At 36.1% G+C, this 23,154-nt stretch overlaps 1 protein-coding gene across 1 annotated transcript in view; it reads left to right on the top strand.

Annotated features, from left to right (window-relative positions):
* Positions 1–23,154, top strand: part of LOC100485356 (mucin-2) — a 110,148-nt gene that overhangs the window by 35,716 nt on the left and 51,278 nt on the right. Inside the window, exons 23-28 of the mRNA XM_031900760.1 lie at positions 729–968; positions 2,376–2,532; positions 3,407–3,538; positions 4,030–4,171; positions 5,820–5,908; positions 6,644–6,805. Coding sequence (XP_031756620.1) covers positions 729–968; positions 2,376–2,532; positions 3,407–3,538; positions 4,030–4,171; positions 5,820–5,908; positions 6,644–6,805 — 922 coding nt within the window. The remainder of the gene's footprint in view (positions 1–728; positions 969–2,375; positions 2,533–3,406; positions 3,539–4,029; positions 4,172–5,819; positions 5,909–6,643; positions 6,806–23,154) is intronic.

Below are 23,154 nucleotides of genomic sequence, written 5' to 3'. Positions count from 1 at the left end.
ATTTTGCGACTTTTTCGTATTTTTTGCGATTTTTTCGGCGCCTTTACGACTTTTCGGAAATTATCGCGAGTTTTTCGTTACCAATACGATTTGCGTGAAAAAACGCGAGTTTTTCGTAGCCATTCCGAAAGTTGCGATTTTTTCGTAGCGTTAAAACTTAAAAGGCGCGACGTTTCGCGCAAGTTTTAACACTACGAAAAAAAATCGCAATTTTTTGCGCAAGTTTTAACGCTACGAAAAAATCGCAACTTTCGGAATAGCTACGAAAAACTTGCGTTTTTTCGCAAAAATCGCATTGGTAACGAAAAAGTCGCGTCAATTTTCCGAAAAAAATCGCAAAAAATACCGATCATTACGAAAAAAACGCAATCGGACGCATTCGCCCAGTTCGTGGGTTAGTAAATGTGCCCCTTAGTGTTTAACTCCTGAGTTTATAACTCCACTTACAGAGCACCCACTAACTCCTGAGTTTATAACTCTTCTTTTAATTCAAATTCCACCATTCCCCCCTCCAATCACCACTAGAAAATATTATATCATTGCCCTATATTTTTCCTTTCTTAGCTTTCTTTCTGATTATAACAATTTTAAACATTTTTATTTTTAGTTGCAGTTTATACGAATCATAAGATGAGCAATGTTAATCAGATTGGGTGCTTGCTCCAAAATTATTATAATAACTCATTTGTTTATATAATAGTTTTTTTTTGTTGATAATTTTTTTTTAGGGCAAAGTTTGTGGCCTGTGTGGAAATTATGATGATAATTCCAACAATGACTTCCTGACCAGCCAACTGATACAAGCCAGCAATGTAATACCATTTGGAAACAGTTGGAAGCGTAGTAATGAGTGTCCTGATGCAAATAGTATTCCCCAGCCATGCCTGGCAGCACCCCACCGCAGATCTTGGGCTGAAAAGAAGTGTGACATTATCACCAATGATGTATTTCGAAGCTGCCATAGCAAGGTACACTCTTTTTTAGTGTATTCAGTGATATGTTTAGTCATCATTTGTTTACTTAGCAGGAGTTGTATTAGCATCGGATTTAACAGGTACATTTTACTTGCACTGTATATTTTCCGTATGATAATCCATTTTATATAAGCATAGGTGAATTTACAAATCTGACTTAGTATTGTTCAGCATATTCCACCACTCATCCGACCAGTTCTCTTTTATCTGAATTTATCACTACAGGATACTGTATTTCATAGCCTTCATAAAAATGTAAAAAATATATATTAAAAGACCCTAAATTGTTATGCCCATTGCTATTTGGTTACTGTATTAGGTCAATTATTCAGATCTATTTTACATTTCAACTATTTTCTAAGTTCAGGCAGATGACACATGCAAATATTGATCATCATCATTGTACCCTGTTTTCATATAGTTTTATAACACAATGTATATAATAATTATATACAATATAATAACAATGTAAGCAATAAAAATGTTCAGAAATATTAACATTAGAAAGTCCTTTTGCTGTGAAGTAAATCTCCAAAATGGTGGGTATTGTATTTTAAAGGAGAAGGAAAGGCACAATCACTAGGGGGTGCCAAAATATGAGCCCCCCCAGTGGTTGTAATAACTTATCTTTTATTTTGGAGTGGTGCTCCTGTTAGGAGACAATTGCATCAGCCCAGGGTAGCTGCCAGCAAGCGATCCTCTTCTTTCTTCTTACTTTGCACCATTTGTGCATGCTCAGTAGAGGGAAAATGCAAACTTTAACAAAAAGCCATCTTCTTTCACTCTGCTGCGCATGCGTGTGCCCCAAGACTTGAAGAAGAAAGAAAGAGGATTGATCGCTAGCAGCTACCCTGGGCTGATGAAAATGTTTATTTCTAATGTTAATATTTCTGGTAAGATATTACTACTATTAAAATTTGGCAACCCCCCCAGTAATTTTATCTTTCTTGCTCCTTTAAGAATGTGTTTCTCTTATTGAGGTGCATTTAACTTAAATGTTCTGCAAGTGGGGAAATAATGTACTAATTGAATAACCTCAAAGTAATTTTCATGGCTTTACAAACCAAATCACCTTGCATCATTCATGGGGCTCCTAAATAATTCTTGGAATAAATTAAGAATTGTCTTAACACCAGCTACTTGTTTTTTGCAGTGGAAGTATGTAGTAGAAGTAGAAGTATGTCACACTAGATGAGCTTCTTGTATCAATGTGGCTGTTGAAAAGAAATGCAAACCTTTTTTGCACAGTGTAGCTTTAAGAATGAATCTGTATGGTTGCTAAACTACAGCACCCATCATATTTTAACCCTTAATAATTTGCTGGAGCATGTTGGGAGTTTTAGCCTAGCAGTATATTGGTGGGCCAATAATATCATGCACTGATTTGTTGTTCTCCGATAGGTGGATCCAAAACCCTTCTATGATGCTTGTGTAAATGATGTGTGCTCCTGTGACACTGGTGGGGACTGTGAGTGCTTCTGCACTGCTGTGGCTGCCTACGCTCAACTCTGCGCTAAAGCAGATGTCTGTATTCACTGGAGAACACCAGAAATATGTCGTGAGTATATAAGCCTTTTAATAATAAATGTGAGAAATATATATTACCTTGAAAAATGTAGCTTTCTAAAAACAAATGTTTAATGTTTATCCATAAAATCTATTATTTTTTCAATAGTAGTAATAGTATTAATAGTATTAGTGGACCATTTACTAACCATCAGATTTTTTTGTTGACTACGCATCATTTTACAAATTTTTCATTGTTTCGCACATTTTTCTAAGTTTCCCACATTTTTCAATGAAGTGAAACAGGACATATTTGTTTATGACTATTTACTATGCGTCAAAACAATTGAAAATCCGAATTTGACACTTTGCCAGATAAAACTTGTCAAGATCATGAAAACAAAAGAAATCAATGGCAGAAGTCCTTTTCCTGGGTGATCCATATTTATCTCAAAACTTTAGAGGTTTTGGATTTTTGATGCTGGCTTGTTGTGCGACAATTACAAAAAGTTGTGGTTTTGGTGCAACAATTCAAAAAAGTTGAGTTTTTTGGGGCTACAATTTGAAAAGGCCTGTTGCTGTTTCCCGCACAGTCTTTTTATATCAGATTTTTTCTAGTAAATGTCAGACATTTGAGGAAATGAGTTTAGTTGAATTATAAAATGAATAAAAAAAAATGACAAGTAATTGAGTTTTAGTAAATGTGCCCCGTAGTGGTAGTATTAATGCTTGTGTCTTTCAACTTAGAAGTCTTTTCATAATGAGGAGCACCATGGTTTAGGCATACTAAAGAAATCAAGACTTAAATATTACACTTTGGATCTTATTTAAAAATATATATTTGGATGATAGATCCCATCAATGCTTGATAGAAAATAAACACACATCAGCATTAATTTTAATTAATTCTTGTTTTACAACTCTAGCAATATTCTGTGACTACTATAACACCAATGAGAATGAATGTATGTGGCACTACTTTGCTTGTGGTCCAGAGGATAGAAGCATCCACCACATTACCAAGTACTGCCACTCACCATCTGTCACACACCTGGAAGGTAAGTTCATTATTCATGCACTGCCTTGCATCACTGAATGCTGGAAAATAATAATTATTTTCAAATGCAATGCTGCTTCTTTTTTTGTCATCTGTAACAGCCTTTCGAGATTGAAATGGCTAATCCAGACAAAGCGCTGTATTCCTGAACAATACAGATAGCATTCAATAATACTTTGTACAATGGTTTGTGATCAAACTGATTACCCATTATTTACAAATCCATTATCACCCACAATCCAGTTAAGCATACTAAAATGAAATATAACCGATGAAATGAAAGGGAGCAGAAATGAGTTACCATCAATACAGTCACTCAAAATGAATATGTGTAATGCAAGAGTAAAAGATTTTGATCCTGTGTTATGGTACTAGGATGCTAAATAGGACAAATGTTTTCATTTGTGGGTATTTAATGGTATTTTAAAGTTTGATGTTTTAAACATTTGTAATTTAATTTAATTAAATCTTTGATCTATTTGTTGTTTGAAGGGTGTTACCCAACTTGTCCAGCTGAACGCCCATACTATGATGAAATACAAAAAAAATGCTTCAAACATTGTCCCTGTATTATCAACAATATTACCTACAGCTCTGGTGAGCACATTCCTAATTCTGACCCCTGCTTAATTTGGTAAGTTAAAAAAAACAAGCTGTAAAATAAAATATTTTGGAACATTGTCTACCAGATGTTAAAAGAAACAGTTTTCCTATTAATGTAAACACTTGTTTGTAACATATAACAACAACAAAAATCATGAATGTTAACAAAACATTTAATATTTTTAATATCCAGTCTCTTCTTGATAAGCATTCATTTTTGCAGTCAAAAAGGAAGGCTTTTTATCTATATAGAAATATTTTACTTCTTTCTCAGCACATTTATGGAAGTTTAGTTTCTACAAAAGTCAACTGGAATTAAATCAAGCAACTGCATTTTAATAATTTATTTCCCAGTTTATTAAGTATCTAAGATTTTAAGTCCCTTTGAAAATAAACAGAACAATTTGATACCGGTGAAAAAATGCAATCTGAGTAAGCTAGTGTTAGAGGGGGAAAAAGCAATCGGAGGAAGAAAAAACATGCATTATAGTTACATATATTACATAGTTACATAGGGTTGAAAAAAGACCAGTGTCCATCAAGTTCAACCCATCCAAGTAAACCCAGCATACCTAACCCACACCCACCAATCTATACACTCACATACATAAACTATAAATACAACCACTAGTACTAACTGTAGATATTAGTATAACAATAACCTTGGATACTATGCTTGTTCAAGAACTCATCCAGGCCCCTCTTAAAGGCATTAACAGAATCTGCCATTACCACATCTCTAGGAAGGACATTCCACAACCTCACTGTTATGGTGCAAGTTTTTCCACAATGGCTGTTTTTTCCCTTGACCTTGATAAATATGCCTGTAGTGCTGATTTCTGAGTATTCAAAATCAGGTTTTTACCCTAATTTAATTTTTTTTGCACTTAAACTAATGAATTTGAATAAATGTTTCTAAATGTTGAATGTTGAATATTTATTAAAGAGGACCTGTCACCCAGACATAAAAAGCTGTATAATAAAAGTCCTTTTCAAATTAAACATGAAACCCAAATTCATTTTTATATTAACACATCCAAACCCATTGTAAAGGCATTTAAAAATCCCAGCTGTCAATCATATATTGGTTGCGCCACCTCTATGCCTTAGGCCTGGTCCCCCATTCTGGCACATAAACAAGATTTTGGCATGATACACAGCTTGCCTTCATAACAGTGTCCACAAAATGGCGCCTGCCTGCTTGCTTTGATTGAGTAATTCCAATGCGGAAGGAAACAAGATTTTTATTATTTATATAGAGTAAGTAAAGTTTATTTTGCTCAACTAACAATATAGAAAATAATTTGAAGTTATTCCTTAGGGTGACAGGTCCCCTTTAAGTGCAAAAAAATTAACAAAAACTTGAAAAAATGTAAAACTTGGGCATCTAAAAGCTTTCAAGTTCACATAGAAGTTAGGGTGAATTGTTCTAGTCAGATTTAAGACATTTTTTTTTTTTCAATTCAAGTTTTTTTTTAAATTTTTTGAGAGTTTGTGGACCCATAAAATGAGTAAAATTCAGATTTACTGCTAGATGTTGCTGCTGTTTTTTGAATAAATACTCAGGGGCCAAGCCCCACTTGCATTACACTCATTGTGCCCGTCAACTATTTTTTGCTAGAATGTATAATGTCTGAATTGCTATGTTTCAAAAATGTTTCACACTTTTTCTGTTCCAGTTATAAGAAAGGGAAATTATTTACAGATTTCAATTTCTCTTTCAGCACTTGTGATGAGCATGGAGAAAAGAGTTGTTCTCGCAACTCAGGTATCAAAACCTATGCATTCCTTATAGGATTCTTTGTAAATTGTGCCCCAGTGTCAGTTAAAGTAAAATTACCATGGCTTAAATGCATAGCTCTGTATCAAATATCACAGTGACATCACTTAACAATAAGAAAACCATTATGTTATTGATGATATTAAGTATACAATCTTACTTTTTATTAAATGAGTACACCCTGATATTTTATCATTCTACTTTTCTGTTATATGTAACAAAATTTGTGCAGAAATAAGAAATATCACTCTAGTGCCACTTTTTATATTCTTTTAGACATATAGGAGCATATATTGGCCGAATTTAGGGTAGGTTAATTTGCCATGGATTGACTACATTAAAATGGGCTCATTAGATGAGGGGGGAAAAATCAAAGTAAATGCAAAGTGCATGTCATATTACAGTTGGTAGATATTGTCATAAGGGGTTTCCACACTACAACCCTTTAGTTCAGACTCCCAACAACAACCAATCTGCAACTCAGAATTTCATAAACAAACAAATATTAATGGAAAGACAAATCTGGTAAATGTGATTCAACAATAGATGAACATTTATACTGTGACCCTGGGTCAAATAGCTTAAATGTCAGCTTTGACAGTTTCCTTTCTCTCTGGCAGTAAGATTGTAATTTCTTCCCAAACCTTGAGGTAATAAATACTATCAACTGAATCAGTTTTATAGTCCATGCTCACCAGTAATCTGTTTTATATTTTTTGCTAGAATGCTGCATAGATAACTTTACTACTGGCACACCTTCAATACATCCACCAGATACAACTATTTCAATACATGCTTCAAAAGGACTCTGTGCTCATAGGAAATGTGTCAACGGAAAAATAATTACCACCACCAAACTGTGTTCAATCCCAACCACCACTACTGGTAAGATTTCTAGCCAAAATAAAGGGTATTTATTAGGTGACTACAATAAGGATATTTAAAACAATTGTGTACATGCATTGATAAATTTAAACATATTTTTGCCAAAAAAATAAATAAATATACACATATATTTGGTTGTAACCACAGTCAGACTCATGACAAACAAAAAAACAGCACTGCTTTGGGCACTAATATTAACATGCGTAAATACACAAATAAGGAAAAAGGAAGGCCACAAAGGCAAAACACTTGTTTGTATGCCACAAAGGCCAATCACTTCCATGTTTGGAACATTTATGGGGATTTGATTTTACACTGTTTTTGAAAAACTATCTTATTGATTGCCATAGCAATGGGAGTTATCAACACTAGTGGGCTATTGCAATCTTAAATATGTAATATATAAGTCACAACAAAAAGCAAATAGTAATTTTATAGGCACCTTCAGACACAATTATTGATGACATCCCAGATTACAAGTGTTCAATAAAGTAAGAAGGACTTGTGGCATGTGTTTAAGGTTTTGGTTATCCATACATAAGGAATCAGTGGTTTTGCAATGAGTGAGTTCATGTTACTTAGTTATAATTATAGTTTACAAATAGTGATGAGAGAATCTGTCCCTTTTCACATTGCCGAAAAATATGTGAAACTTTTAAAAGATTCATGAAGCGAGAAAATGACGCGTGTAAAAGAAAATTGTTGCATGCATCAAAAAACTGTTGCGCTCGTCAAAAAAAATGACACCCGAGATAAATTTTTTATGCATGCCGGTTTTTTAACGCGTGCAACAATTTTTTTGACGCGCACAACTTTTTTTGTTTAACAGCAATTTTTTTTCTCTTGTTTTGTGAAACAATCTGACAATGACAAAATGCAGTTATTCAGTGCGAATACATGCTTGGCAAAAAATTTCGCTCATCACTATTTACAAACAATTATAAGCATCCGTTGGAATAAACTTGATATTCTATCAGTCACAATTAGGGGGTACCAAAGCCCAGTTAAAGAAATTGGAAGGTTTCTTGTTAAGCCAATGCTCATTTAGGGAAAAAATACACCAGCCCAGTGAACTTTGTAGTTCAGGGCCATGCCTTTTTTTTTTTTTTTTTTTTACCTTTCCTATGATAGTAGTGGAAAGGATAAAAATCATCATGAAACAAAAAGTGTCCCCAAACTTTTCATAGTTTGTCTCCAATGGACTAAGGTTAACTCTCAGAAACTTGATAATCAGTAATGCCCAGTGAGGATTTCTGAACATTATTTCTCATTTCACTTTCTTAGTGTATTCAGTATGTGTATTATAACCCTTAGAAGGCCCAGACTGGCAATCTGTGGATTCTGGCAAATGACAAAGGGGCTGCTGAGAATGCTGGGATTTGTGGTCCAAGCTAAATCAGATTGCCAGGGTAGTCAGATAACAGGAATGATAAGCAAATTTACAATTGAATGGTGGAACAGAAAGACAGTTCCTTCCCAACACCCACACTGTAATTTGACTCCTGTGCTTAAGGGCAAATGCCCTTACCTGGTACACTCTTACCTTCCAATTTGTGCCTGTATGTTACCACTTAAATTGAAAGCTCTACAGGGCAGGGACCTCCTTCCTACTGTGTCTCATACCACATGGCACTTAGTTCCTGTGCATTTATATATATTTATTGTATTTATTTATTATAACACTTGTCCTCGCTGTGTGTAATTGTGTATATTGTAAGATTGTACAGCGCTGCGTACCCTTGTGGTGCTCTTTAAATAAAGTTATACATACATACATATGATTATGCACCTGATATACGTTGTACCAACTGGATTTGCCCAGAAACAGCCCAGTGTGTAATTACCCACAGCAGAGATTAGTGCTCTATTTGCTTTTACCAGGGGGTAATCTTAATCACTCTTAGCACTTCCCACATTCCAAAAACATACAGATAAAGCAGATGAAGCCTGGTATCAAAGTGGATGCCCTTCTGTGCATGTTCCCTTTCCAGGCACCACCTGCTGTCTGAAAACAGAATTTTTTCCCCTGACACAGCAGGGAGATGGCACAAGATAACACAAACAGGATAGCCTGTGTTATCTCTTGTAACTAGTTAAGTTTTGGGAAACCCAGCGCTTCATCTGTACATTTTTTCCATGGGCTTTTGCAACACTGATTTTTGTTATTTTGTGCTCTTCATTTTAGTTATCAGAGAATATTGAAATATATATATTTATCCAACATTTCAAGCACAAGCAGTGCTCTTAATCAGGGTGATTTGTCCCTGAGGAAGAGTACTGGTTGTGCTTGAAATTTTGGATATACTGTATTTATATATATATATATTTTTTTCCCCTGAGAAAGAGCACTGCTTGTGCTCGAAACGTTGGAATTTTTTCAATAAAAAGACTTTTTCTTTTGTATCAAGTCTCTGTGTGTGTGGCATTTTTTCTATTATATTTTTGTTTTTTACCTGCACCAAGGGCATTTGAACTTGTATAGGGTCTGCTCCTCTCTGTGTACTATATATATATATATATATATATATATACCCATAAAAAGGACCAGCATACCATTTCACAGCAATTCTTATTTTTATTTATTCATTCACTTTGCATTCCAATGTTTGGGTCCCTCCTGGGACCTTTATCAAGGACATTGTGCAAAAATAAAAACTTAAATAATACAAGAAATTAAGAAACTCCAGTGACATCATAATTTGCATAGAATGTTTATCCAATGCTATCACAGTAAAAATCATATATAATTAACCAATCCAATGGTATATAGTGTTAATACATAAAAAAGTCAATGTGATTACTCTCACTCACCAATAGGTGCCAGTATATGCATGTGTGATTTTCAAGTTTGAAATCTATAGAATGTACATATGTATAAAACATAAAAAACATTTTTTTTATATAAAATACAATTCCCTTCTGTGTCTCTTATTTGTAAAATGTTAGCCACCTTCATTACATATTCACACAGTAAGACAAAAAAAAAGAGTGGAGGATTGCACAACAACACATAAGTAATTACCACTAAAAGACACATATGCTATCACTGAGGAAGATGTTAAGAGCAAGGATCAAATGAAAGGACAAAACCAAAAGCATCTATTTTTACTATATTGCTTTCAAGTACAATTCAATTTATGAAACTTCATCTTTTATTTCCCTCACATAGAAGTATTCCAAAGTGAGGAATATGACTTTACACCAAACTTTATGTTACATCCTGTTAGCAATGTCTTATTAATTTCTAATGTATTCTTACAGCAACAACAACCACACACACAAGATGTTTCTGTTATTACAATGGAGAGCGGTACTGGCCAGGTAAAGCAGTCAATTCTAGAATGTTTGCATGTTCCTTAAATTGATCTTACCCCCAGAAAGGATGCGGTTTAAACTTACTCATAGTGATCAACTTCTTCTTGCAGGTCAGACTATAAGCAGTAGTACAAGTGATGAAGGGCATGGAAAATGCTCACATCATCATCTTAAATGTGAACACAATTGTATGACAAAAGAACACATGGGGAATTGCACAACAACAACAACACGTAAGTAATTACCACTAAAGACAGATATGCTATCACTGAGGAAGATGTTAAGAGAAAGGATCAAATGAAAGTACAAAACCAAAAGCATCTATTTTTACTATATTGCTTTCAAGTACAATTCAATTTATGAAACTTCATCTTTTATTTCCCTCACATAGAAGTATTCCAAAGTGAGGAATATGACTCTACACCAAACTTTATGTTACATCCTGTTAGCAGTGTCTAATTTATTTCTAATGTATTCTTACAGCAACAACAACCACACACACAAGATGTTTCTGTTATTACAATGGAGAGCGGTACTGGCCAGGTAAAGCAGTCAATTCTAGAATGTTTGCATGTTCCTTAAAGGGGATCTATACCATAAATTTTTACAATGCACTAAACAATGTAAAATAATAGAAGGAAGTGCTTTTATTTTAATACCTTTGGCTTCAAATATGTCCATAACTGCTTGAAAACTTTGCTCTACCCATACCTTATGCCAGCTTCCGGTTTAGACTCTTCAGTATAAGGCTCAGAGAGCCACCGGCCCAGAGAGACTTTAAGGACACCACCTCACCTACTTAAAGTGAAGTGAATATGCATAGAGTGGATTGGGCTTAGCTATGTCACAGACAGTCCGTTTCTGCTCTACACGCTCCCCTCCCCACCAGCAGCAGCACAAGCAGAGAGATACAGAAGGAGGGAGGGGTTTTCCCTGTTGCTGCTGAGTAAAGCCTGTCCGTCAGTGCTGTGACCACTTCCTGTGGGAGACTGAAGGGACACTCCCATGTCTCATTTCACTCTGGCTTCAGACTGGAGAGCTTGTCTATGCAGATCTTATATAATGGCAGTTTTTAGGACTTAAAATGCTTTCAAAACATCTTTCTTTCTTCATCATTTCACATTTTGAAGGAGAATGAATATTATAACTAAATATGAACGTTATATCAAATGTCTCCTTTAAATGGATCTTACCCCCCGAAAGGATTCGGTGTAAACATACTCATAGTGATCATCAACTTCTTCTTGCAGGTCAGACTATAAGCAGTAGTACAAGTGATGAAGGGCATGGAAAATGCTACCATCATCATCTTAAATGTGAACACAATTGTAAGACAAAAGAACATAAGGAGAATTGCGAAACAACAACAACACGTAAGTAATTACCACTAAAAGACAGATATGCTATCACTGAGGAAGATGTTAATAGCAAGGATCAAATGAAAGTACAAAACCAAAAGGATCTATTTTTACTATATTGCTTTCAAGCACAATACAATTTATGAAACTTCATCTTTAATTTCCCTCGCATAGAAGTATTCCAAAGTGAGGAATATGACTTTACACCAAACTTTATGTTACATCCTGTTAGCAATGTCTTATTTATTTCTAATGTAATCCTACAGCAACACCAACCACGCACACAAGATGTTTCTGTTATTACAATGGAGAGCGGTACTGGCCAGGTAAAGCAGTCAATTCTAGAATGTTTGCATGTTCCTTAAATTGATCTTACCCCCAGAAAGGATGCGGTTTAAACTTACTCATAGTGATCAACTTCTTCTTGCAGGTCAGACTATAAGCAGTAGTACAAGTGATGAAGGGCATGGAAAATGCTCACATCATCATCTTAAATGTGAACACAATTGTATGACAAAAGAACATAAGGAGAATTGCACAACAACAACAACACGTAAGTAATTACCACTAAAGACAGATATGCTATCACTGAGGAAGGTGTTAAGCGCAAGGATCAAATGAAAGTACAAAACCAAAAGCATCTATTTTTACTATATTGCTTTCAAGTACAATTCAATTTATGAAACTTCATCTTTTATTTCTCTCACATAGAAGTATTCCAAAGTGAGGAATATGACTTTACACCAAACTTTATGTTACATCCTGTTAGCAGTGTCTAATTTATTTCTAATGTATTCTTACAGCAACAACAACCACACACACAAGATGTTTCTGTTATTACAATGGAGAGCGGTACTGGCCAGGTAAAGCAGTCAATTCTAGAATGTTTGCATGTTCTTTAAAGGGGATCTATACCATAAATTTTTACAATGCACTAAACAATGTAAAATAATAGAAGGAAGTGCTTTTATTTTAATACCTTTGGCTTCAAATATGTCCATAACTGCTTGAAAACTTTGCTCTACCCATACCTTATGCCAGCTTCCGGTTTAGACTCTTCAGTATAAGGCTCAGAGAGCCACCGGCCCAGAGAGACTTTAAGGACACCACCTCACCTACTTAAAGTGAAGTGAATATGCATAGAGTGGATTGGACTTAGCTATGTCACAGACAGTCCGTTTCTGCTCTACTCGCTCCCCTCCCCCCCCAGCAGCAGCACAAGCAGGGAGACACAGAAGGAGGGAGGAGTTTTCCCTGTTGCTGCTGAGTAAAGCCTGTCCGTCAGTGCTGTGACCACTTCCTGTGGGAGACTGAAGTGACACTCCCATGTCTCATTTCACTCTAGCTTCAGACTGGAGAGCTTGTCTATGCAGCTCTTATATAATGGCAGTTTTTAGGACTTAAAATGCTTTCAAAACATCTTTTTTTCTTCATCATTTCACATTTTGAAGGAGAATGAATATTATAACTAAATATGAATGTTATATCAAATGTCTCCTTTAAATGGATCTTACCCCCCGAAAGGATTCGGTGTAAACATACTCATAGTGATCATCAACTTCTTCTTGCAGGTCAGACTATAAGCAGTAGTACAAGTGATGAAGGGCATGGAAAATGCTCACATCATCATCTTAAATGTGAACACAATTGTAAGACAAAAGAACATAAGGAGAATTGCGAAACAACAACAACACGTAAGTAAATACCACTAAAGACAGATATGCTATCACTGAGGAAGAGGTTAATAGCAAGGATCAAATGAAAGTACAAAACCAAAAGGATCTATTTTTACTATATTGCTTTCAAGCACAATACAATTTATGAAACTTCATCTTTAATTTCCCTCGCATAGAAGTATTCCAAAGTGAGGAATATGACTTTACACCAAACTTTATGTTACATCCTGTTAGCAATGTCTTATTTATTTCTAATGTATTCTTACAGCAACACCAACCACACACACAAGATGTTTCTGTTATTACAATGGAGAGCGGTACTGGCCAGGTAAAGCAGTCAATTCTAGAATGTTTGCATGTTCCTTAAAGGGGATCTATACCATAAATTTTTACAATGCACTAAACAATGTAAAATAATAGAAGGAAGTGCTTTTATTTTAATACCTTTGGCTTCAAATATGTCCATAACTGCTTGAAAACTTTGCTCTACCCATACCTTATGCCAGCTTCCGGTTTAGACTCTTCAGTATAAGGCTCAGAGAGCCACCGGCCCAGAGAGACTTTAAGGACACCACCTCACCTACTTAAAGTGAAGTGAATATGCATAGAGTGGATTGGGCTTAGCTATGTCACAGACAGTCCGTTTCTGCTCTACTCGCTCCCCTCCCCCCAGCAGCAGCACAAGCAGAGAGACACAGAAGGAGGGAGGGGTTTTCCCTGCTGCTGCTGAGTAAAGCCTGTCCGTCAGTGCTGTGACCACTTCCTGTGGGAGACTGAAGTGACACTCCCATGTCTCATTTCACTCTAGCTTCAGACTGGAGAGCTTGTCTATGCAGCTCTTATATAATGGCAGTATTTAGGACGTAAAATGCTTTCAAAACATCTTTCTTTCTGCATCATTTCACATTTTGAAGGAGGATTAATATTATAACTGAATATGAACTTTATATCAAATGTCACCTTTAAATGGATCTTACCCCCAGAAAGGATTCGATGTAAACATACTCATAGTGATCATCAACTTCTTCTTGCAGGTCAGACTATAAGCAGTAGTACAAGTGATGAAGGGCATGGAAAATGCTCACATCATCATCTTAAATGTGAACACAATTGTAAGACAAAAGAACATAAGGAGAATTGCACAACAACAACAACACGTAAGTAATTACCACTAAAAGACAGATATGCTATCACTGAGGAAGAGGTTAATAGCAAGGATCAAATGAAAGTACAAAACCAAAAGGATCTATTTTTACTATATTGCTTTCAAGCACAATACAATTTATGAAACTTCATCTTTAATTTCCCTCGCATAGAAGTATTCCAAAGTGAGGAATATGACTTTACACCAAACTTTATGTTACATCCTGTTAGCAATTTCTTATTTATTTCTAATGTAATCCTACAGCAACACCAACCACGCACACAAGATGTTTCTGTTATTACAATGGAGAGCGGTACTGGCCAGGTAAAGCAGTCAATTCTAGAATGTTTGCATGTTCCTTAAATTGATCTTACCCCCAGAAAGGATGCGGTTTAAACTTACTCATAGTGATCAACTTCTTCTTGCAGGTCAGACTATAAGCAGTAGTACAAGTGATGAAGGGCATGGAAAATGCTCACATCATCATCTTAAATGTGAACACAATTGTATGACAAAAGAACATAAGGAGAATTGCACAACAACAACAACACGTAAGTAATTACCACTAAAGACAGATATGCTATCACTGAGGAAGATGTTAAGCGCAAGGATCAAATGAAAGTACAAAACCAAAAGCATCTATTTTTACTATATTGCTTTCAAGTACAATTCAATTTATGAAACTTCATCTTTTATTTCTCTCACATAGAAGTATTCCAAAGTGAGGAATATGACTTTACACCAAACTTTATGTTACATCCTGTTAGCAGTGTCTAATTTATTTCTAATGTATTCTTACAGCAACAACAACCACACACACAAGATGTTTCTGTTATTACAATGGAGAGCGGTACTGGCCAGGTAAAGCAGTCAATTCTAGAATGTTTGCATGTTCTTTAAAGGGGATCTATACCATAAATTTTTACAATGCACTAAACAATGTAAAATAATAGAAGGAAGTGCTTTTATTTTAATACCTTTGGCTTCAAATATGTCCATAACTGCTTGAAAACTTTGCTCTACCCATACCTTATGCCAGCTTCCGGTTTAGACTCTTCAGTATAAGGCTCAGAGAGCCACCGGCCCAGAGAGACTTTAAGGACACCACCTCACCTACTTAAAGTGAAGTGAATATGCATAGAGTGGATTGGACTTAGCTATGTCACAGACAGTCCGTTTCTGCTCTACTCGCTCCCCTCCCACCCCAGCAGCAGCACAAGCAGGGAGACACAGAAGGAGGGAGGAGTTTTCCCTGTTGCTGCTGAGTAAAGCCTGTCCGTCAGTGCTGTGACCACTTCCTGTGGGAGACTGAAGTGACACTCCCATGTCTCATTTCACTCTAGCTTCAGACTGGAGAGCTTGTCTATGCAGCTCTTATATAATGGCAGTATTTAGGACGTAAAATGCTTTCAAAACATCTTTCTTTCTGCATCATTTCACATTTTGAAGGAGGATTAATATTATAACTGAATATGAACTTTATATCAAATGTCACCTTTAAATGGATCTTACCCCCAGAAAGGATTCGATGTAAACATACTCATAGTGATCATCAACTTCTTCTTGCAGGTCAGACTATAAGCAGTAGTACAAGTGATGAAGGGCATGGAAAATGCTCACATCATCATCTTAAATGTGAACACAATTGTAAGACAAAAGAACATAAGGAGAATTGCACAACAACAACAACACGTAAGTAATTACCACAAAAAGACAGATATGCTATCACTGAGGAAGAGGTTAATAGCAAGGATCAAATGAAAGTACAAAACCAAAAGGATCTATTTTTACTATATTGCTTTCAAGCACAATACAATTTATGAAACTTCATCTTTAATTTCCCTCGCATAGAAGTATTCCAAAGTGAGGAATATGACTTTACACCAAACTTTATGTTACATCCTGTTAGCAATTTCTTATTTATTTCTAATGTAATCCTACAGCAACACCAACCACGCACACAAGATGTTTCTGTTATTACAATGGAGAGCGGTACTGGCCAGGTAAAGCAGTCAATTCTAGAATGTTTGCATGTTCCTTAAATTGATCTTACCCCCAGAAAGGATGCGGTTTAAACTTACTCATAGTGATCAACTTCTTCTTGCAGGTCAGACTATAAGCAGTAGTACAAGTGATGAAGGGCATGGAAAATGCTCACATCATCATCTTAAATGTGAACACAATTGTATGACAAAAGAACATATGGAGAATTGCACAACAACAACAACACGTAAGTAATTACCACTAAAGACAGATATGCTATCACTGAGGAAGATGTTAAGCGCAAGGATCAAATGAAAGTACAAAACCAAAAGCATCTATTTTTACTATATTGCTTTCAAGTACAATTCAATTTATGAAACTTCATCTTTTATTTCTCTCACATAGAAGTATTCCAAAGTGAGGAATATGACTTTACACCAAACTTTATGTTACATCCTGTTAGCAGTGTCTAATTTATTTCTAATGTATTCTTACAGCAACAACAACCACACACACAAGATGTTTCTGTTATTACAATGGAGAGCGGTACTGGCCAGGTAAAGCAGTCAATTCTAGAATGTTTGCATGTTCTTTAAAGGGGATCTATACCATAAATTTTTACAATGCACTAAACAATGTAAAATAATAGAAGGAAGTGCTTTTATTTTAATACCTTTGGCTTCAAATATGTCCATAACTGCTTGAAAACTTTGCTCTACCCATACCTTATGCCAGCTTCCGGTTTAGACTCTTCAGTATAAGGCTCAGAGAGCCACCGGCCCAGAGAGACTTTAAGGACACCACCTCACCTACTTAAAGTGAAGTGAATATGCATAGAGTGGATTGGACTTAGCTATGTCACAGACAGTCCGTTTCTGCTCTACTCGCTCCCCTCCCCCCCAGCAGCAGCACAAGCAGAGAGATACAGAAGGAGGGAGGGGTTTTCCCTGTTGCTGCTGAGTAAAGCCTGTCCGTCAGTGCTGTGACCACTTCCTGTGGGAGACTGAAGTGACACTCCCATGTCTCATTTCACTCTGGCTTCAGACTGGAGAGCTTGTCTATGCAGCTCTTATATAATGGCAGTTTTTAGGACTTAAAATGCTTTCAAAACATCTTTCTTTCTTCATCATTTCACATTTTGAAGGAGAATGAATATTATAACTAAATATGAACGTTATATCAAATGTCTCCTTTAAATGGATCTTACCCCCCGAAAGGATTCGGTGTAAACATACTCATAGTGATCATCAACTTCTTCTTGCAGGTCAGACTATAAGCAGTAGTACAAGTGATGAAGGGCATGGAAAATGCTACCATCATCATCTTAAATGTGAACACAATTGTAAGACAAAAGAACATAAGGAGAATTGCGAAACAACAACAACACGTAAGTAATTACCACTAAAGACAGATATGCTATCACTGAGGAAGATGTTAATAGCAAGGATCAAATGAAAGTACAAAACCAAAAGGATCTATTTTTACTATATTGCTTTCAAGCACAATACAATTTATGAAACTTCATCTTTAATTTCCCTCGCATAGAAGTATTCCAAAGTGAGGAATATGACTTTACACCAAACTTTATGTTACATCCTGTTAGCAATGTCTTATTTATTTCTAATGTAATCCTACAGCAACACCAACCACGCACACAAGATGTTTCTGTTATTACAATGGAGAGCGGTACTGGCCAGGTAAAGCAGTCAATTCTAGAATGTTTGCATGTTCCTTAAATTGATCTTACCCCCAGAAAGGATGCGGTTTAAACTTACTCATAGTGATCAACTTCTTCTTGCAGGTCAGACTATAAGCAGTAGTACAAGTGATGAAGGGCATGGAAAATGCTCACATCATCATCTTAAATGTGAACACAATTGTATGACAAAAGAACATAAGGAGAATTGCACAACAACAACAACACGTAAGTAATTACCACTAAAAGACAGATATGCTATCACTGAGGAAGAGGTTAATAGCAAGGATCAAATGAAAGTACAAAACCAAAAGGATCTATTTTTACTATATTGCTTTCAAGCACAATACAATTTATGAAACTTCATCTTTAATTTCCCTCGCATAGAAGTATTCCAAAGTGAGGAATATGACTTTACACCAAACTTTATGTTACATCCTGTTAGCAATTTCTTATTTATTTCTAATGTATTCTTACAGCAACACCAACCACACACACAAGATGTTTCTGTTATTACAATGGAGAGCGGTACTGGCCAGGTAAAGCAGTCAATTCTAGAATGTTTGCATGTTCCTTAAATTGATCTTACCCCCAGAAAGGATGCGGTTTAAACTTACTCATAGTGATCAACTTCTTCTTGCAGGTCAGACTATAAGCAGTAGTACAAGTGATGAAGGGCATGGAAAATGCTCACATCATCATCTTAAATGTGAACACAATTGTATGACAAAAGAACATAAGGAGAATTGCACAACAACAACAACACGTAAGTAATTACCACTAAAGACAGATATGCTATCACTGAGGAAGATGTTAAGCGCAAGGATCAAATGAAAGTACAAAACCAAAAGCATCTATTTTTACTATATTGCTTTCAAGTACAATTCAATTTATGAAACTTCATCTTTTATTTCTCTCACATAGAAGTATTCCAAAGTGAGGAATATGACTTTACACCAAACTTTATGTTACATCCTGTTAGCAGTGTCTAATTTATTTCTAATGTATTCTTACAGCAACAACAACCACACACACAAGATGTTTCTGTTATTACAATGGAGAGCGGTACTGGCCAGGTAAAGCAGTCAATTCTAGAATGTTTGCATGTTCTTTAAAGGGGATCTATACCATAAATTTTTACAATGCACTAAACAATGTAAAATAATAGAAGGAAGTGCTTTTATTTTAATACCTTTGGCTTCAAATATGTCCATAACTGCTTGAAAACTTTGCTCTACCCATACCTTATGCCAGCTTCCGGTTTAGACTCTTCAGTATAAGGCTCAGAGAGCCACCGGCCCAGAGAGACTTTAAGGACACCACCTCACCTACTTAAAGTGAAGTGAATATGCATAGAGTGGATTGGACTTAGCTATGTCACAGACAGTCCGTTTCTGCTCTACTCGCTCCCCTCCCCCCCAGCAGCAGCACAAGCAGAGAGATACAGAAGGAGGGAGGGGTTTTCCCTGTTGCTGCTGAGTAAAGCCTGTCCGTCAGTGCTGTGACCACTTCCTGTGGGAGACTGAAGGGACACTCCCATGTCTCATTTCACTCTGGCTTCAGACTGGAGAGCTTGTCTATGCAGCTCTTATATAATGGCAGTTTTTAGGACTTAAAATGCTTTCAAAACATCTTTCTTTCTTCATCATTTCACATTTTGAAGGAGAATGAATATTATAACTAAATATGAACGTTATATCAAATGTCTCCTTTAAATGGATCTTACCCCCCGAAAGGATTCGGTGTAAACATACTCATAGTGATCATCAACTTCTTCTTGCAGGTCAGACTATAAGCAGTAGTACAAGTGATGAAGGGCATGGAAAATGCTACCATCATCATCTTAAATGTGAACACAATTGTAAGACAAAAGAACATAAGGAGAATTGCGAAACAACAACAACACGTAAGTAATTACCACTAAAAGACAGATATGCTATCACTGAGGAAGAGGTTAATAGCAAGGATCAAATGAAAGTACAAAACCAAAAGGATCTATTTTTACTATATTGCTTTCAAGCACAATACAATTTATGAAACTTCATCTTTAATTTCCCTCGCATAGAAGTATTCCAAAGTGAGGAATATGACTTTACACCAAACTTTATGTTACATCCTGTTAGCAATGTCTTATTTATTTCTAATGTAATCCTACAGCAACACCAACCACGCACACAAGATGTTTCTGTTATTACAATGGAGAGCGGTACTGGCCAGGTAAAGCAGTCAATTCTAGAATGTTTGCATGTTCCTTAAATTGATCTTACCCCCAGAAAGGATGCGGTTTAAACTTACTCATAGTGATCAACTTCTTCTTGCAGGTCAGACTATAAGCAGTAGTACAAGTGATGAAGGGCATGGAAAATGCTCACATCATCATCTTAAATGTGAACACAATTGTATGACAAAAGAACACATGGGGAATTGCACAACAACAACAACACGTAAGTAATTACCACTAAAGACAGATATGCTATCACTGAGGAAGATGTTAAGAGAAAGGATCAAATGAAAGTACAAAACCAAAAGCATCTATTTTTACTATATTGCTTTCAAGTACAATTCAATTTATGAAACTTCATCTTTTATTTCCCTCACATAGAAGTATTCCAAAGTGAGGAATATGACTCTACACCAAACTTTATGTTACATCCTGTTAGCAGTGTCTAATTTATTTCTAATGTATTCTTACAGCAACAACAACCACACACACAAGATGTTTCTGTTATTACAATGGAGAGCGGTACTGGCCAGGTAAAGCAGTCAATTCTAGAATGTTTGCATGTTTCTTAAAGGGGATCTATACCATAAATTTTTACAATGCACTAAACAATGTAAAATAATAGAAGGAAGTGCTTTTATTTTAATACCTTTGGCTTCAAATATGTCCATAACTGCTTGAAAACTTTGCTCTACCCATACCTTATGCCAGCTTCCGGTTTAGACTCTTCAGTATAAGGCTCAGAGAGCCACCGGCCCAGAGAGACTTTAAGGACACCACCTCACCTACTTAAAGTGAAGTGAATATGCATAGAGTGGATTGGGCTTAGCTATGTCACAGACAGTCCATTTCTACTCTACTCGCTCCCCTCCCCCAGCAGCAGCACAAGCAGAGTGACACAGAAGGAGGGAGGGGTTTTCCCTGCTGCTGCTGAGTAAAGCCTGCCCGTCAGTGCTGTGACCACTTCCTGTGGGAGACTGAAGTGACACTCCCATGTCTCATTTCACTCTGGCTTCAGACTGGAGAGCTTGTCTATTCAGCTCTTATATAATGGCAGTTTTTAGGACGTAAAATGCTTTCAAAACATCTTTCTTTCTACATCATTTAACATTTTGAAGGAGAATGAATATTATAACTGAATATGATCTTTATATCAAATGTCTCCTTTAAATGAATCTTACCCCCCAAAAGGATTCGGTGTAAACATACTCATAGTGATCATCAACTTCTTCTTGCAGGTCAGACTATAAGCAGTAGTACAAGTGATGAAGGGCATGGAAAATGCTCACATCATCATCTTAAATGTGAACACAATTGTAAGACAAAAGAACATAAGGAGAATTGCACAACAACAACACGTAAGTAATTACCACTAAAAGACAGATATGCTATCACTGAGGAAGATGTTAATAGCAAGGATCAAATGAAAGTACAAAACCAAAAGGATCTATTTTTACTATATTGCTTTCAAGCACAATACAATTTATGAAACTTCATCTTTAATTTCCCTCACATAGAAGTATTCCAAAGTGAGGAATATGACTTTACACCAAACTTTATGTTACATCCTGTTAGCAGTGTCTAATTTATTTCTAATGTATTCTTACAGCAACAACAACCACACACACAAGATGTTTCTGTTATTACAATGGAGAGCGGTACTGGCCAGGTAAAGCAGTCAATTCTAGAATGTTTGCATGTTCCTTAAAGGGGATCTATACCATAAATTTTTACAATGCACTAAACAATGTAAAATAATAGAAGGAAGTGCTTTTATTTTAATACCTTTGGCTTCAAATATGTCCATAACTGCTTGAAAACTTTGCTCTACCCATACCTTATGCCAGCTTCCGGTTTAGACTCTTCAGTATAAGGCTCAGAGAGCCACCAGCCCAGAGAGACTTTAAGGACACCACCTCACCTACTTAAAGTGAAGTGAATATGCATAGAGTGGATTGGGCTTAGCTATGTCACAGACAGTCCGTTTCTGCTCTACTCGCTCCCCTCCCCCCCAGCAGCAGCACAAGCAGAGAGACACAGAAGGAGGGAGGGGTTTTCCCTGCTGCTGCTGAGTAAAGCCTGTCCGTCAGTGCTGTGACCACTTCCTGTGGGAGACTGAAGTGACACTCCCATGTCTCATTTCACTCTAGCTTCAGACTGGAGAGCTTGTCTATGCAGCTCTTATATAATGGCAGTATTTAGGACGTAAAATGCTTTCAAAACATCTTTCTTTCTGCATCATTTCACATTTTGAAGGAGGATTAATATTATAACTGAATATGAACTTTATATCAAATGTCACCTTTAAATGGATCTTACCCCCAGAAAGGATTCGATGTAAACATACTCATAGTGATCATCAACTTCTTCTTGCAGGTCAGACTATAAGCAGTAGTACAAGTGATGAAGGGCATGGAAAATGCTCACATCATCATCTTAAATGTGAACACAATTGTAAGACAAAAGAACATAAGGAGAATTGCGAAACAACAACAACACGTAAGTAATTACCACTAAAAGACAGATATGCTATCACTGAGGAAGAGGTTAATAGCAAGGATCAAATGAAAGTACAAAACCAAAAGGATCTATTTTTACTATATTGCTTTCAAGCACAATACAATTTATGAAACTTCATCTTTAATTTCCCTCGCATAGAAGTATTCCAAAGTGAGGAATATGACTTTACACCAAACTTTATGTTACATCCTGTTAGCAATTTCTTATTTATTTCTAATGTAATCCTACAGCAACACCAACCACGCACACAAGATGTTTCTGTTATTACAATGGAGAGCGGTACTGGCCAGGTAAAGCAGTCAATTCTAGAATGTTTGCATGTTCCTTAAATTGATCTTACCCCCAGAAAGGATGCGGTTTAAACTTACTCATAGTGATCAACTTCTTCTTGCAGGTCAGACTATAAGCAGTAGTACAAGTGATGAAGGGCATGGAA

This window comes from Xenopus tropicalis, chromosome 4, assembly GCF_000004195.4.
Source record: "Xenopus tropicalis strain Nigerian chromosome 4, UCB_Xtro_10.0, whole genome shotgun sequence".
NCBI lineage: Eukaryota > Metazoa > Chordata > Amphibia > Anura > Pipidae > Xenopus > Xenopus tropicalis.
Note: the sequence above shows the minus strand (reverse complement) of the source record. Positions and strands in the feature narration are given on the sequence as shown.